Source organism: Hemiscyllium ocellatum, chromosome 3 (genome assembly GCF_020745735.1).
Source record: "Hemiscyllium ocellatum isolate sHemOce1 chromosome 3, sHemOce1.pat.X.cur, whole genome shotgun sequence".
Taxonomy (NCBI): Eukaryota; Metazoa; Chordata; class Chondrichthyes; order Orectolobiformes; family Hemiscylliidae; genus Hemiscyllium; species Hemiscyllium ocellatum.
The window spans coordinates 34368045-34383833 of NC_083403.1; the positions used below are offsets into that span (position 1 = coordinate 34368045).

The following is a 15789-nucleotide window of genomic DNA, read 5'->3' on the forward strand; positions in this document are numbered from 1 at the left end:
CTCATTGGCTCTCTAAGACATATTAGAGGGCAGCCACTGGTCAACAATGTTATTGTGAATCTGGAGTCACATGTAGACCAGATCAGGTGAGGACAGTGGATTTGCTTCCCTGAAGCACATTAGTGAACCTGGTGAGTTTTTATGACTATTGATAATGGTTACAGGCTAGCTTATAATTCTGGATAAAATATTGATGACATTGACATGTAACAACCAGCTCTAGATTTTACAAAAGCCTAAAAGGACAGTAATATTTTTGTATTAATTCACTGGCTATGGGCGTTGCTGACTGGCCAGCATTGGGGTTGTCCTTAAGAAGGTGGTTGTGAGCTGCCTTCTTGAACCGCTGGAGCCCATGTCCTGTAGGTTGACCTACAATGTCCTTAGGACTTTTACCCAATAACAGTGAAGAAACGGTGATATATTTCCAAGTCAGGACGGTGAGTGGCTTGGAGGGTAACTTACAGGTGGTGGTGATCCCACTTATCTGCTGCCCTTGTCCTTCTAGATCAAAGTGGTCGTGAGTTTGCAAGGTGCTGCAAAGAATCCTTGGTTAAATCTTATAGTGCATCATTTAGATACTAATTGGTGGTGGAGGGAATGAATGTTTGTGGATGTGGTGCCAATCAAGCAGACTGTTTGATCTGAATGGTGTCAAGCCATCTTGAGTGTTGTTGAAGCTGCACTCAGTCAGGCAGGTGGGGAGTATTCCATCACACTCCTGACTTGTGCCACGTAGATGATGGTCAGGCTTAGATGAGTCAGAAGGGAGCTACTCACTGCAGCATTCCTAGCCTCTGACCTATTCTTGTTGTCATTGCTTTAATAGTGAGTTCAGTTGAGTTTCAATGGTAACTGCCCAGGATGTTGATATTAGGGTAACGCCATTGAATGTAAATGAATGGTGGTTAGACCGCCTCTTATTAAAGGTGGTCATTGCCTAGCATTATATAGTGTAAATGTTACTTGCCATTTGTCAGCCCAAGCATGGATATTGTCCAGGTCTTATTGCAATGGGACAGGGACTGCTTCAGTATCTGAGGTGTTGTGAATGCTGCTAAACATTGTGCAATCATCAATAAGCATCCCAATTCTGACCTTACGATGAAGAGAATTGATGAAGCAGCTACAGCTGGTTGGGGCTAAGACACTACCCTGAGGAACTCCTGTAGAGATGTCATTGAGCTGTGATGACTGACCTGCAACAACCACAATTATCTTCTAATGAATGGCTCCAACCAGCAGAGAGTTTGCCTCCTGATCCCTATTGGTTCATGTTTTGCTCGGGTAACTTGATGCCACACTCAGTCAAATAGGGCCTTGATTACAAGGCCTATCACTCTCACCTCACGTCTGGAATTCAGCTCTTTTGTCCTGGTTTGAACCAAGGCTGGAATGAGATCAGGAGCTGAGTGTCTCTGGCAGAACCCAAACTGGGCATCACTGAGCATGTGCTACTTGCTAACTTTGTTGATGACAATTTCCATCACTTTACTGATGATCAAGAGTCGACAGATGAGGTAGTAATTGGCTGGTGTGGATTTGTCCTGCTTTTGTATGGACGACATATCTGGATAATCTTCCACATTGTTGGGTAGATGCCACTGTTGTAATTATACTAGAACAGCAGGTGCACAAGTGTTCAGTACTATTATCAGATTATTATTAGGGACCAGAGCATTTGGAATACAGTTTGTTCTACTATAATGTAACAGTTGCATTCCTCTGTGACCTTACACTACAGAAAATTGCGCTAGAGAGGATCACTATAGAAAATCGCTATACCCGTTCAGTAGGAAGTTCACGTTATCCAAACAGCATTCACAATTCATCAATTGCACTATAACCACGTGTCATACCAGAACAACCTGTAAAGATCAATCGGCCAGATCAACACATAAATATAATGTTACAATCCAGGAGGATAGTGGTCTAGAATTTCCTCTGATAGAGGAACACCTTTCTCTGTTTCATTCACATACATTTGCCAAGTATGTCAGTGGAGACTTCTACTAATTTCACAATTGATCCTGTGTGGTTTTCTGTGTGCGGGGTCTGTGCTGTCTATGAACAGGTAAATCAGCAACAAAGGCTTTGTTTTATGACGTCAAATTGAAGAATTTTCACTGAGACATGGAGAAGGCACATTGCAGCCAAATACAGACAAATCACTAAAGCTGGCGTGTCAAATTTTCCATGCAAATTTTAAAACCAGAAATTGAAATTGACTAGACCGAAATGGAACAAACAGAATTCACTGGGTGTCAAAACGGAGCAAACATCAGCTGAATAAAAATGGCATTAATTCCTGCGCAGAATAGTTAGAAGTATTATTTAATGATGAAAGCAGCATTATAGTGCAAGTTTCTTGGTGTTGCAGGAGAATCCTCAGACCATGAGAGAAAATTGGGAATATCCTACTTGTATGCAAACAGTTCAGCAAAAGAGGAGGATTCTGGATTAGTGGTGCTGAAAGAGCACAGCAGTTCAGGCAGCATCCGAGGAGCAGTAAAATCGATGTTTCGGGTAAAAGCCCTTCATCAGGAATAAAGGCAGACAGCCTGAAGGGTGGAGAGATGAGCTAGAGGAGGGTGAGGTTGGGGAGAAAGTAGCATAGAGTACAATAGGTGAGAGGGGGAAGGGATGAAGGTGATAGGTCAGGGAAGAGGATGGAGTGGATAGGTGGAAAAGAAGATAGGCAGGTAGAACAAGTCATGGGGATGGTGCTGAGCTGGAAGTCTGGAACTAGAGTGAGGTGGGGGAAGGGGAAATGAGGAAACTGTTGAAGTCCACATTGATGCCCTGGGGTTGAAGTGTTCCGAGGTGGAAGATGAGGCGTTCTTCCTCCAGGCGTCTGGTGGTGAGGGAGCAGCGGTGAAGGAGGCCCAGGACCTCCATGTCCTCGGCAGAGTGGGAAGGGGGAGTTGAAATGTTGGGCCACAGGGCGGTGTGGTTGATTGGTGCGGGTGTCCCGGAGATGTTCCCTGATGCGCTCTGCTAGGAGGTGTCCAGTCTCCCCAATGTAGAGGAGACCGCATCAGGAGCAACGGATACAATAAATGATATTGGTGGATGTGCAGGCAAAACGTTGATGGATGTGGAAGGCTCCTTTAGGGCCTTGGATGGAGGTGAGGGAGGAGGTGTGGGCGCAGGTTTTACAATTCCTGTGGTGACAGGGGAAGGTGCCAGGATGGGAGGGTGGGTTGTAGGGGTGTGTGGACTCGACCAGGTAGTCACGGAGGGAACAGTCTTTGCGGAAGGCGGAACGGGGTGGGGTGGGAAATATTTCCTGGTGGTGGGGTCTTTTTGGAGGTGGCGGAAATGTCGGCGGATTGCTATAATGAACACTTCTAATTTAATTTTGCAACAGTTTAGAAAATATATCACATTCAACACAAATAATAATTTTACCGGTCTCCCTTTGGCTTTCGTTTTTGTACAGTCTTCCCCTTTGGCCGCCTCTCACTGCCTGAACAAGGGGTACCTCCTGGACCTGTTACCCGTATTGACTCCAGGCCTTTGGAAGATTTTTTAAAGGTGAATTCTACAGGCTCTCCTTCTTTTAAACTCCTGAATCCATCCATGTAAAGTTTGCTCTGTGGATTAGAATACAAACGAGGTATAAATTAACAGGGCGATGATAGTACTGGACAAATCCGATCACAGACTGAAATCTGGCCTTGATTCTTTTTTTGTTTAAGTAGTTAACATGGTGGCTCATCACTGAGTCATACTGACTCAAGACAGTAAATGCATCTTTAACATTAGAACAAGGGTTTATAAACAAAAACTGACCTAAATATTAATGGCATTTAGTACAATCCCAAAGCACACAGCAAAGCAATGTTTCAATCCATTTCCTGACCTGATCAATTACAAAGACTCATATCTTGAGAAATTACACTGTATATCTCAAAAACTCAGCACTCTACTTAATTGACTCCTTTTGGGTTCTTTTCATCAGACTGTGGAAACAATTCACAAGTCCTTTCCAACGTGAACTTTTCACAAATCTAAAAGCTTACAATTTCTTAGTCCTTAGTTCTAAAAATGTGGAGATTTCTAATCAAACTCTTCTGGTTTAGAAGTTCCATAACTGTCCTTCTGCTAAGCTAACCTTTTCTCTGAATTCGCTGTTTTGGAGAAACTGAACTGGTTTCTAAATTCAATATTGGGTTCTTCTGAACTCAAATGAAAACTCTGAAATGCAAAAACATTTGCTCATCTAAAATGCATCTAAACCGAAAACAAAATTGCATGGTCATTCTACTGGTTCTAAACATCACTTAATATAAGCGTCTTTTCATTAACACTACAGACATTTGCTATTATCTCCTCTCTGATATATAGGGAATTAGATCACTGTTCCAGAAAGGCACTCTGACCTTGTTTAAGAGAAAATCCTTCAAAAAACAATAAACACGTGTACACCAATATTTTGAAACATGAACTCTAAAAATGGTAATAAATTATACATTTTCCATTCTCACATATTTATCTCTGCCACTTCAAGTCTGATGCTGGGAAAAAGAAAATTGAGTAGGGTGCAAATTAAGCTTTTGGTAATAAGCATAATTGATTAAATATATAATTCCTTATTTCGCAGGGTTTGTAAAACAAAAAACCCAAATGAAGTGATTTGAAAAGTTTAACAAAATAATACTAGACCAATGACAATGCTGCAAATGTGCTTGGATATTAATAAAGTGAGATAATACATTTTGGTGTCATGAAAAGATTAAGTTCTTTTTTTATCTTGTCCATAATAGTTTGGAGAGGTATAAAGAACCAGGCTTGATCTTTAGTCCGATTTCAAATAAAGCTGTAGTCATGTAGATCTTCCAGTAAGATGTTCCAAAAGTGGAAAGTATAGGATTATTATCTGCTGTCATACCACTACCCACAGCTGTACTAACATTCGAGAAGATCAATGCAATTGAGGACAAACCCATCCAGACCTTAAATATTCACTCCCTCCATTATTGGCAAACAATGCCAGCAGATTGTAACTCATACAAGTTGCACTGCAGTAACTTGTCAAGCTTCCTTGGACAGCACATTCCAAAATAGGCCTTCTGCAACATCAGAGGACAAGAGTAGTGAATGAATAGGAATGCCATTGTCTTCAAATTCCTTTCTAATCATATGTCATCCTGATATGGAGCTATATCACTATTCCGTCACTGTCACAGTGTTAAAATTCTGGAGCTCCCATTCTACATGACGTAACAGAATTGGTTCAAGAAGGCAGATCACCACCTTCAAGAAAATTAGGAATAGACACCACCTTGCCAGTGATGCTTAAATCCACTGAAGTATTTAGAAATGCTGCGTAGCTTAATCAGACTTTGGTTCAGAGTTTTGTGAATACATGGCGTCAACGGTGGAAGTGGCTGAAAATCATAGGTCTTGCTTCCATCATAGCAAATCCCAATTTTGTGGACAGGAGTGTAGCTTGCATATATAAACTGAAATAATTCCACAGAGGCCAGCATCCCATCACCAAGTCATGCTTTATTTACATGTGGAGAATCCTTGACACTGATCCAGTTCATTCAGAGCCAGCTCTCAAGAGTGAACAGAACCTCTGACACGCCTGTCTATATCTGTCAGCCAGGGCTCTCTGATTGGGCAGGATTAACTGCGTGAATCAAGGAACTCGTATTCCATGAGGTCCATCTGTTACAATCTTGTTACAATCATTGCATGAACATGAACACGGTGGCTCAGTGGTTAGCACTGTTGCCTCACAGCAACAGGGTCCCAGATTCGATTCCAGCCTCGGGTGACTGTCTGTGTGGAGTTTGCACATTCTCCCTGTGTCTGTGTGGGTTTCCTCCGGGTGTTCCGGTTTCCTCCCACAGTCCAAAAATGTGCAAGCCTGGTGAATTGGCTATGCTAAATTACCCATACTGTTAGGTGCATTTGTCAGAGGGAAATGGGTTTGGGTGGGTTACTCTTTGGAGGGTTGGTGTGGACTGGTTGGGCCGAAGGGTCTGTTCCCACACTGTAGGTAATCTAATCTAATCATCTGGGCAGTAGACTTTTCAGCCTTTCAATTCAACATGATCATGGCTGATCTGTGTGTTTTTAATTCCACATTTCCATTTATCCCTGAAAACCTTGATTCCTTCGCTTAGCAAGAATCTATCCACATCAGTCTTAAAAAACGTAATAACCCTTTTTCCACTACTTTCTGAGGCAGAGTTCCAAAGTTGTGAAACTCTCCAAGATATGCCTATTTCTGATCTAAAATGGCAGCCCCTATTGTTCAAACAGAGCTCCCTAGTTCAGGATTGACCAATAACAGGAAATATTATTTCCACATCCATCAAGATCCTGTCTAGACATGTCAGGATCTTATACACTTCAATCTCAGAATAAGGGGTCACCTAGATAAGACACTGATGAGGAGAAATTTCTTCTCTTAGAGGTTTGTGAATCTGTGGAATTCTTTACCACAAGATCTGTTGAGGCTGAGTCATTTACTGTATTCAAGGCTGAGTCAGACACATTTTTAATTAGTGAGGGAATCAAGGATATGATAAAAAGGCAGAAAAATGGCTCTGATCTCATTAAATGGTAGAGCAAACTTAATGAGCTGAATGACTACTTCAGTTCCTATATCTTATTGTCCCAATGGCATGAGAGGGGTGAGAGCTGGAAGACTGTTTTCAATTCTATTATAATTTTTAAAATTCACTTTCAACACAGTGTCAGTGCTGAAACAACTGCCTCCGTGCCGATACAATTGCCTCAGTGCCTTCACCTTTGTTCTGGTGCCGACATTCAGGGAATCCCACAATGCAGATCAAAATCAAACATCCTGGTCCATCTTGAGAATGACAGAATGTAAAGCCTTCAACAGCAATGGTGGAGGAAAGATGGAAGTGAACAGAAAACAAAGACATTTTATGTACCTTGCTGAAGATGCTCCACATTTTCTGACTTGACCACTTCTTAATCCTAAACATCAACATTACATCTGTGTGCACTAATGGTCTTCGGAGATGTGTTAGAATTTTAGAAGCACTGAAGGCTTTATTGCACAGGTTGTCGTCTGCCGTGTACCATGAAATATAAATTGTTTTAAAAACTGATGCAATAACAGAATGCTTCGTTGCTACAAGACTTTGTCCAGTGCAAATTTAGATCCATTCATCCAGAAAGTGAGTAACTCAAATGTGGATTGTAGAGACACACCAGTTTTTAGTGACAATAGGAACCTAGAGACTCCATTAAATTATTATATGGATCTAATTCACCCTTGGAAACACAACAGAAACATTAGAATTGAGGCACAATATTGCTGGGAAACAATGGCCTGGTGGCACTATTGCTAGACTATTAATCCAGAGACCCAGGTAATGTCCTGGGTTCAAATTCCGCCAAGGCAGAATTTGAACTAAATAAAAGTTTGGAATGAAGAGTTTAAATGATGACTGTGACTCAATTGTCAGGAATGCCCATCGGGCTCACGATTGCCCTTTTGGCAAAGAAATCTGCCATCATTACCTGGTCTTGACCTACATGTGACTCTGGACCCACGGCAATATGGTTGACTCTTAAAACAGCTACCTGGGCAAATTAGGGATGGGCAATAAATGCTGGCCTGATCAGTGACACTTCATCCTGTGGATGAATTTAAAAAGAATTTGAAGGGCTAATTACAATGAAAATAGGGAAGAATCTATCTCTTCTAACCTAACTATAGGCTATTCAACACTTCAATATAGAACATCTAGAATTCCTTTAAATACATACTTGAGGCTATTAAAAAAGATTAAACATGCACGGATTTACTAATCAAAACCAAAATAAAGGGCAAACTCTGGCTGCTGCCAATTCTAGAGGAAGAAGGGGAATGGCATTTATTGGAAATAATATCGAGCAGGCAGAAATACATTCAAAGAGTAATCATAAGGGAAAGAGAATTAGAAAATAATACTTGTCAATGTGAGGAACAATTAAGTTCTTGCAGTATTAATCAACAATAGGACAGTCAAAGAAGAAGAAGAAAGAATCCTAAAAGATGCAAAATGTCTTTGAACAGAGAGTGAGCAAAAGAGAATAAATATTCTAAATGAGCATTTTCTTTTTTTATTTACTAGGGAAACCATGAATAGATATTATTTATTTCAGATTACTAAAGTAACTCAATCAGTGTCCAGCGATTTCCTAATGGAGCAAACACAGATCAATGTGGTGACTATGTTTAAAAAGGATGACAAAGGAGACTCATGGAAGAATGGACCTTCCTGCCAGTTCTACTTCCATTCTGTGCAAAATCAATGAAAACATCCAGATTATACTGCACAATAGGTAGTTGGATTAACTATTGACAGAAGTGAACATTCAGGTGGGGAATGTGGGAACATGTTGGGACAAAGCCATTCAGCCCTTCAAGTCCATTCCTCTCCAACTAAAATCCTTGACCTCTTTGATAAAGCAACATGCTGGATAGATGGAATGAATCTAAAATTCCAGCAGGCATTTGGCAAATATCAAAGCTCTGATATTCAGTACTAATATAGCTATGGGCAGCAAACTTTTCTAAAGGGAGAAAACTACAATTATCTGTCGAGAGAAGTGACATTGTGAGACAGAGCGAGTGAAAGAATGAAGGAAAGGCAAGATTGAGAGGGACGAGCAGAAGAGTGATGCTGGAATAAGTATAAAGATGAAAGAGGTGTGAAAGTTGGTCAGAGAGATGAAAGCTTCATGGTGGATATTGTGAGAGGGTGGAAGGAGTAAGGGGTGAAGAAAGAGGGCAAAGGGGGGAAGAATGAATAGAAGAATGAAAAGGGAAAAGGGACAATGTTAAATCAGAAATTGGAGAGGAAAATAAAAAGAAGAGAAGCAAGTCTAACAATGATGGAAAGGAAGCAGAGAGGAAAGGGAAGGGAAGAATGCAGAAAAGATATGTAGTAGCAGGATCAGGAAAGGACATATAATTTTCCTTTAATCAGTGATCTGATATGAAGTGGTACAAGTGGTCTAGTCCCCTAATATTTGAAATTTATTTGAATGTAAAAAACAGCTAACCATTCAAAAAGCTCTAGGTTGCAAAGATTGACAATATTTATGGATTACTGTCTAATTATTAGATTAAAGATTGTGTTTTATTTTATTCATGAAAAGTTGGCAGATTTTAAGCTGAAATAAATTTTATAGAGTAAACCCTAGTTGGTAACAGCACTGAAAAAACACTTCAGACACAACAAAATAACACTGTCTTTATAACAGGAGCATTAACTAATTTAATTTATAGATTTAAACAGCAAATAAATTCAGTCACAATTAAATAGATATAATGCATTTAATAAATATTAAAGTACAACTTAAATGCAATGAAAAAATCATAATTGGCTAATAACTCTTCATAAAAAAGGACGTGGAGGAAGTGAATGGTCTCTGAATGGCAAACTCATTTTGTTGTGACATTATAATGCCAATTCACAAATAATTAGTCAGACAAGGAGTGACACACATTTATCTCATTACATGCAGTTTATTCATTTTCATGAGAACTCTCTGTTAATTGTATCTGGTCTTCCCAACAAAAAAGAAAGCTTCTTGTGCTGATCTTAAGACTTTATTTCACAACCAAAAGCCACCAATAGCAAATACCTATGTCTATGCAGTTTTGGATCACTTCTAAAATCCATTGTTTGTTTCTGCATGCCATATTGAAAAGCATTTTAACACATATGAGGTAGTGCCAACCACATTCCCTTTAATTTTCCTGCACTGTGTACAGCCTTTTGCTTGAACTGCATTCTTTGAGAGTGTTGCACAAAGATGTGTCTTTAAGGGACTGTGCTTGGTCACGGCCTCTTTATCCACCAAGTTACAGCAGTTTAAAAGTTATTTTAAATTAATCCATTCAGACAATATTTAAAAATGGGATTGCTGGAAAAATGGGCTACTAATGGTTTCAGATCAATTACAGTATAACAGATTTTCTGTGTACCATTAGACAACAGCATAAAGTATAATGAAAGCCAGACAAATCTTCATATTAAATTTAGAATACTTTACCAACATATTGTTTAAATTGTAAAAGGTGCTTCTGCATGTGTCATTTACATAAATGATTTGGATGCGAGTATAAGAGGTACAGTTAGTAAGTTTGCAGATGACACCAAAATTGAAGGTGTAGCGGACAGCTAAGTGGGTTACCTCAGATTACAATAGGATCTTGACCAGATGGGCCAATGGGCTGAGAAATGGCAGATGGAGTTTAATTCAGATAAATGCAATGTGCTGCATTTTGGGAAAGCAAATCTTAGCAGGACTTATGCCACTTAATGGCAAAGTCCTAGGGAATGTTGCTGAACAAAGAGACCTTGGAGTGCAGGTTCATAGGTCCTTGAAAGTGGAGTCACAGGTAGATAGGATAGTGAAGAAGGTGTTTAGTATGCTTTCCTTTATTGGTCAGATTATTGAGTACAGGAGTTGGGAGGTCATGTTGCGAATGTACAGGACATTGGTTATGCCACGGTTGGAATATTGCATGCAATTCTGGTCTCCTTCCTATTGGAAAGATGTTGTGGAACTTGAAAGGGTTCAGAAAAGATTTACAAGGATGTTGCCAGGGTTGGAGGATTTGAGCTATAGGGAGAGGCTGAACAGGCTGGGGCTGTTTTCCCTGGAGCATCGGAGGCTGAGGAGTGACCTTATAGAGGTTTACAAAACTATGAGGGGCATGGATAGGTAAATAGGCAAAGTCTTTTCCCTGGGGTCGGGGAGTACAGAACTAGAGGGCATAGGTATAGGGTGAGAGGGGAAAGATATAAAAGAGACCTATGGGGCAACATTTTCACACAGAGGGTGGTACGTGTATGGAATGAGCTGCCAGAGGAAGTGGTGGAGGCTGGTACAATTGCAACACTTTGAATAGGTATATGAATAGGAAGGGTTTGGAGGGATATGTGCCGGGTGCTGGCAGGTGGGACTTGATGGGTTTGGGATATTTGGTCGGCATGGATGGGTTGGACCGAAGGGTCTGTTTCCATGCTGTACATCTCTATGACTCTATGTTCTGGAGACTGATAGCATGATGTTTTATCAAAATGCACATTTCAAGGAACTTTTACCATCAAAAGGAACCCATGTACAGGAATCTTATTTTGAAAGAAAACTGCAATTTGTTTTAAAATGAATCATAATTATCTGTTAATTGAAAGGCATATCTACAAATTGTAAACATGTACAAATTGGAAATGAACCAGAATAGATAACAGAAATAAGTGTTGGGGTACAGCTATGCAATAGCAATTACAAGATTTAAGAAAATAATTCATATGGATATGTGCAAGACAAAAAAACCTTAGTAATAAATTAGGGCAAAGAAAAAACAAGAATAAAACTATGGAAAGAACATTGAAACATTTACTGACAAACAATGAATCAAACCATCAATGGAAAACATTTAAACAATTGATCAATTTAATCCAGAATAAATATGCATCAATTAAACAAATAAAATTAGATGGTAATGACACACACAGATAAAGGAGGAGAAAATTGAAACTGAAGAAATATATATCACAAAATACACATAGAACAAGATGACAAAAGAAATATGCTTTGATTATAAATCAATTTTTTTCAGAAAAATCAATGAGGAAGGCAAAGAGAAACAATAAATTATCATAGAAAAGAATTCTACAAAAGGTTGAACAACAGAAGAAAAATTGGGATATCAATAAGATCATTTAATACTACAGACAATTAGCTCACAGGCAATGACATAATTATTTTGCCTTGCTGTTCAGTAGATGATAGCACGGTGAACATGACACATGACATTAAAAAACAAGATCAAAACAAATATGGTCATTAAATAGTCATTGGCAGTATAGAACTGGAGCATTACTGAAGAAAAAAAAAATTGTCAAAGCTCTTCAACATGCACTCATCAAGGAAATTCATCAGAATGGTCATATAAAGAAATTGCAACATTTCTACTGTATAAAAGTGAGGACTAATTGGTTAGCAAAAGAACTCTGATTGATATAAGTAATGCCATGGAGAATGCACCAGTTCAAAGATGAGTGACAGTTAACTGCTGACCTTTGATTAAATTTTAAACCAGGTAGACTGACTCTTGATTGGCCAAGAGGTTACAGTGACAATGAATGCCACATAATTTGTTGTGTAAAAAGAGGTATGGTCTACATATTTTTATTTCTGTCTGCAAAGAAGGACCCTGTATATTAAAAGTTTTGAGAAAATGTGCCTTTCTTTCAACAATCTGACAGAATTAAGATAATAATTGTGGAGAAAATTGATAAAACTGAGGGAAAATCAGGTAAAACTGACTTCAATGCAGTCCGCTCGTATGAAAAGCTCTGGAAACTATTGACTAATCAGTTTGATAACTGATAACTACATCATGGAATCACTGATTAAAACACTTCGAAAATGAAATAAGACAAATAAGATTGGTTAACATAGGTATAAGAAGTGAAGGCCATGGCTTGATCAACCCAATTGAATTGGAAGTAACTGAAAAAAAAATAAGCGCAATGCACAGAGTCATAGAGACGTACAGCACAGAAAGAGACCCTTCAGTCTAACTCACCCATGCCCACCAGATATCCTAGTCTACTCCTATTTGCCAGCATTTGGCCCAAATACCTCTAGATCCTTCCTATTCATAAATTCATCCAGATGCGTTTCAAATGCTGTAATTATACCAGCCTCCACTACTTCCTCTGGCAGCTCATTCCAAACATGCACCACCCTCTGTGTAAAAAGGTTGCACTTTAGGTCCCTTTTATATCCTTCCCTTCTCACCCTAAACATGTGCCCTCTAGCTCTGGACTGCTTCCACCCCAAGGAAAAGACCTTGTGTATTTACTCTATCCATGCCTTTCATGATTTTATAAACCTCTACAAGGTCACCCCTCAGCCTCTGATAATTCAGGGAAAACAGCCCCAGCCTATTCTGCCTCTCTCTATAGTTCAAACCGTCCAACTCTGGTAATGTCCTTTTAAGTCTTTTCTGAATCCTTTCAAGTTTATGTAAATCAATTGTATTCCAAAAAAGTCTTTGATAACTACCACTTAGTTGATTCATGACAGTGATCATAAAACGTGAGGTAATGAACATGTAGCAGAATGGATTTTCTGACCTCTTTCAGGTTTTGCAACATGCTTCCTATAGCAGGAAAGCCAGAATTGAATGCAGATTTCCAAAAGTTGCCTAACCAATGAGGAGGAAGTGGAAGGGTGGGTTTATACGTTTGCTGATGACACGAAGGTTGGAGGAGTTGTGGATCGTGTTGAGGGCTGTTGTAGGTTGTATCGGGATATTGACAGGATGCAGAACTGGGCTGACGAGTGGCAGATGTAGTTCAACCTGGAAAAAGTGTGAAGTGATTCACTTTGGAAGGTCGAATTTGAATGCAGAATACAGGTTAAAGGCAGGAATCTTGGAAGTGTGGTGCAATAGAGGGATTTCAGGGTCCATGTCCATAGATCTCTCAAAGTTGCTACCCTGTTTGAAAGGGTTGTTAAGAAAGCATATGATGTGTTGGCTTTCATTAGCGGGGGACTGAGTTTAAGAACTGCTAGGTTATGCTGTAGCTCTACCGAGTCTTGGTTCAACACACTTGGAATATTGTGTTCAGTTCTGGTTGCCTCATTATTGGAAAGACATGAAAGCTTTAGAGAAGGTGCACAGGAGATTTACCAGGATGCTACCTGGATGGGAGGGCATGTCTAATGATAAAAGTTGAGGGAGCTAGGGCTTTTCTCATTGGAGCAAAGAAGGATGAGAAGTGACTTGATAGAGGTTTACAAGATGTTGAGAGTTATAGACAGAGTGGATAGACAGAGACTTTTTCCCGTGGCGGAAATGCCTATCATGAGGGGGCATACTCATAAGGTAAATGGAGAAAAGTTTAAGGGAGATGTCAGAGGTAGGCTCTTTACTCAGAGAGTGGTGGGTGCGAGGAATGCATTGCCAGCAGTAGGAGTAGAGTTAGATATATTAGGGACATTTAAGTGACAGGAGAGGCACATGGAAGATGGTACAATGAAGTGTATGGAGGTTAGTCTGATCTTACAGTAGGATAAAAGGTTGGCACAACATCAAGGGCTGAAAGGCCTGTACAGTGCTGCACTGTTCAATATTCTACATTCTAGCAATATAATAGTGAACAAGAGTAGGGATAAAGACACAGAAAAAGAGAAATTACTGGAAAGGGTCAGCAGGTCTGGAGCATCTGTGGAGAGAAATCAGAGTTAATGTTTCAGGTCAAGTGACTCTTCCTCTGAACGGACGATAGCGAGAAAAAGGTTTTCTTTAGTGGAGATTTTAGGCTGGGGGACGGGGTCAACGATAGGTGGAGATAAAGCCCAAACAGAGAGAAGGACAGTTGGATAGACTGTTGGATATACAGGGATAAAAGCAGATCTCTTGACTGAGAAATGGTCGGAAGTGTTGGTTCATAATGTTCAATGCTGGGACCACTGTTGTTTACCATTTACATGAACAATTTGGACTCAAAAATTAAAGCGAATTTTCAAACATTTGCCGATCATACTAATTTGGGAGTTACTGACCAAGTACACAAAGACTTTATTAGGCATGCACTTTTCTTCACATAGAAAGACAAAAACACAAAGAAAATAGGAGCAGGAGTAGGCCAGTTGGCCCTTCGAGCTGTTCCAATAATCAATATGATCATGCTGGTCACGCAACTCACTGTATCCACTTTTGCTCAATACTATGTTTTATTCAATAAAGGCATGTAGGTGTCACAGGTTGGCCATTATTGCCCATCCTTAGTTGCTCTTGAGGAGCTGTTTTCTTGATGTGCTGCAGTCCATAAGTTGTATATATTTCCAGGTCAGGATGGTGTGTGGCTTGGAGAGGAACTTGCAAGTAATACTGTTTCCGTGTGTCTCCTGCCCTTGTCCTTCTCGGTAGAAGTGGTCACATGTTTGGAAGGTACTGCCTAAGGATCTTTGGTGAATTTCTCCAGTGCATCTTGTAATAGTAGACACTGCTGCTACTGAGCATTTGTGATGGAGGGAGTGGACATTTGCAAATGTGGTGCCAAATAAGCAGGCTGCTTTGTCCTGGATGATGTTAAGGTTCTTGAGTGTAATTGGAGCAGCACCCATTCAGTCAAGTGGGAATTATTCCATCACACTCCTGAATTGTGCTTTGTAGATGATAGACAGGATTTGAGGAGTCAGGAGCTGAATTATTTGCCATAGTACTCCTACCTCCTGACCTCCTCTTATAGCCAACGTGTTTATATGGTAATTCCCTTGAAATATCTTCCCAACGGCAATCCCAATGATGTTGATAATGGGGATTCAGTGTGGGCAACACCATTAAACATCAACAGTAGTGGTTATATTGTCTCTTATTGGAGATGGTCATTGCCTGATAGTCCTGTGGCGCAAATGTTACTTACTACTTGTCAGCCCAAGCATGAATATTGTCCAGATCTTGTTGCATTTGAAGACGGACTGCTTCAGTATTTGGGGAGTTGCAAATGGTGTTGCACATTGTGCAATCATCAGTGAACATTCCTATTTCTGATCTTAAAATAATGGAATGTCATTGAGGAAGCAGCTGAAGATGGTTGGGGCTAGGACACTACCAGGAGGAACTCCTGCAGAGATGTCCTGGAGCTGAGATGACTGACCTCCAACAACCACAACCATCTTCTTATATGCCAGGTATAATTTGCCCCGCATATCCACTGATTCCAGTTTTGCAAGGGCTCCTTGAACCACACTTAGTCAAATGCAACCTTGATG

General features: G+C 40.0%; 1 protein-coding gene across 1 annotated transcript in view; it reads right to left on the minus strand.

Moving 5' to 3' along the window:
- Positions 1-15789, minus strand: part of LOC132836984 (protein lin-28 homolog B-like) — a 206193-nt gene that overhangs the window by 92148 nt on the left and 98256 nt on the right. The window contains exon 3 of the mRNA XM_060856593.1: positions 3412-3596. Within this exon, the coding sequence (XP_060712576.1) occupies positions 3412-3596 (185 nt within the window). The remainder of the gene's footprint in view (positions 1-3411; positions 3597-15789) is intronic.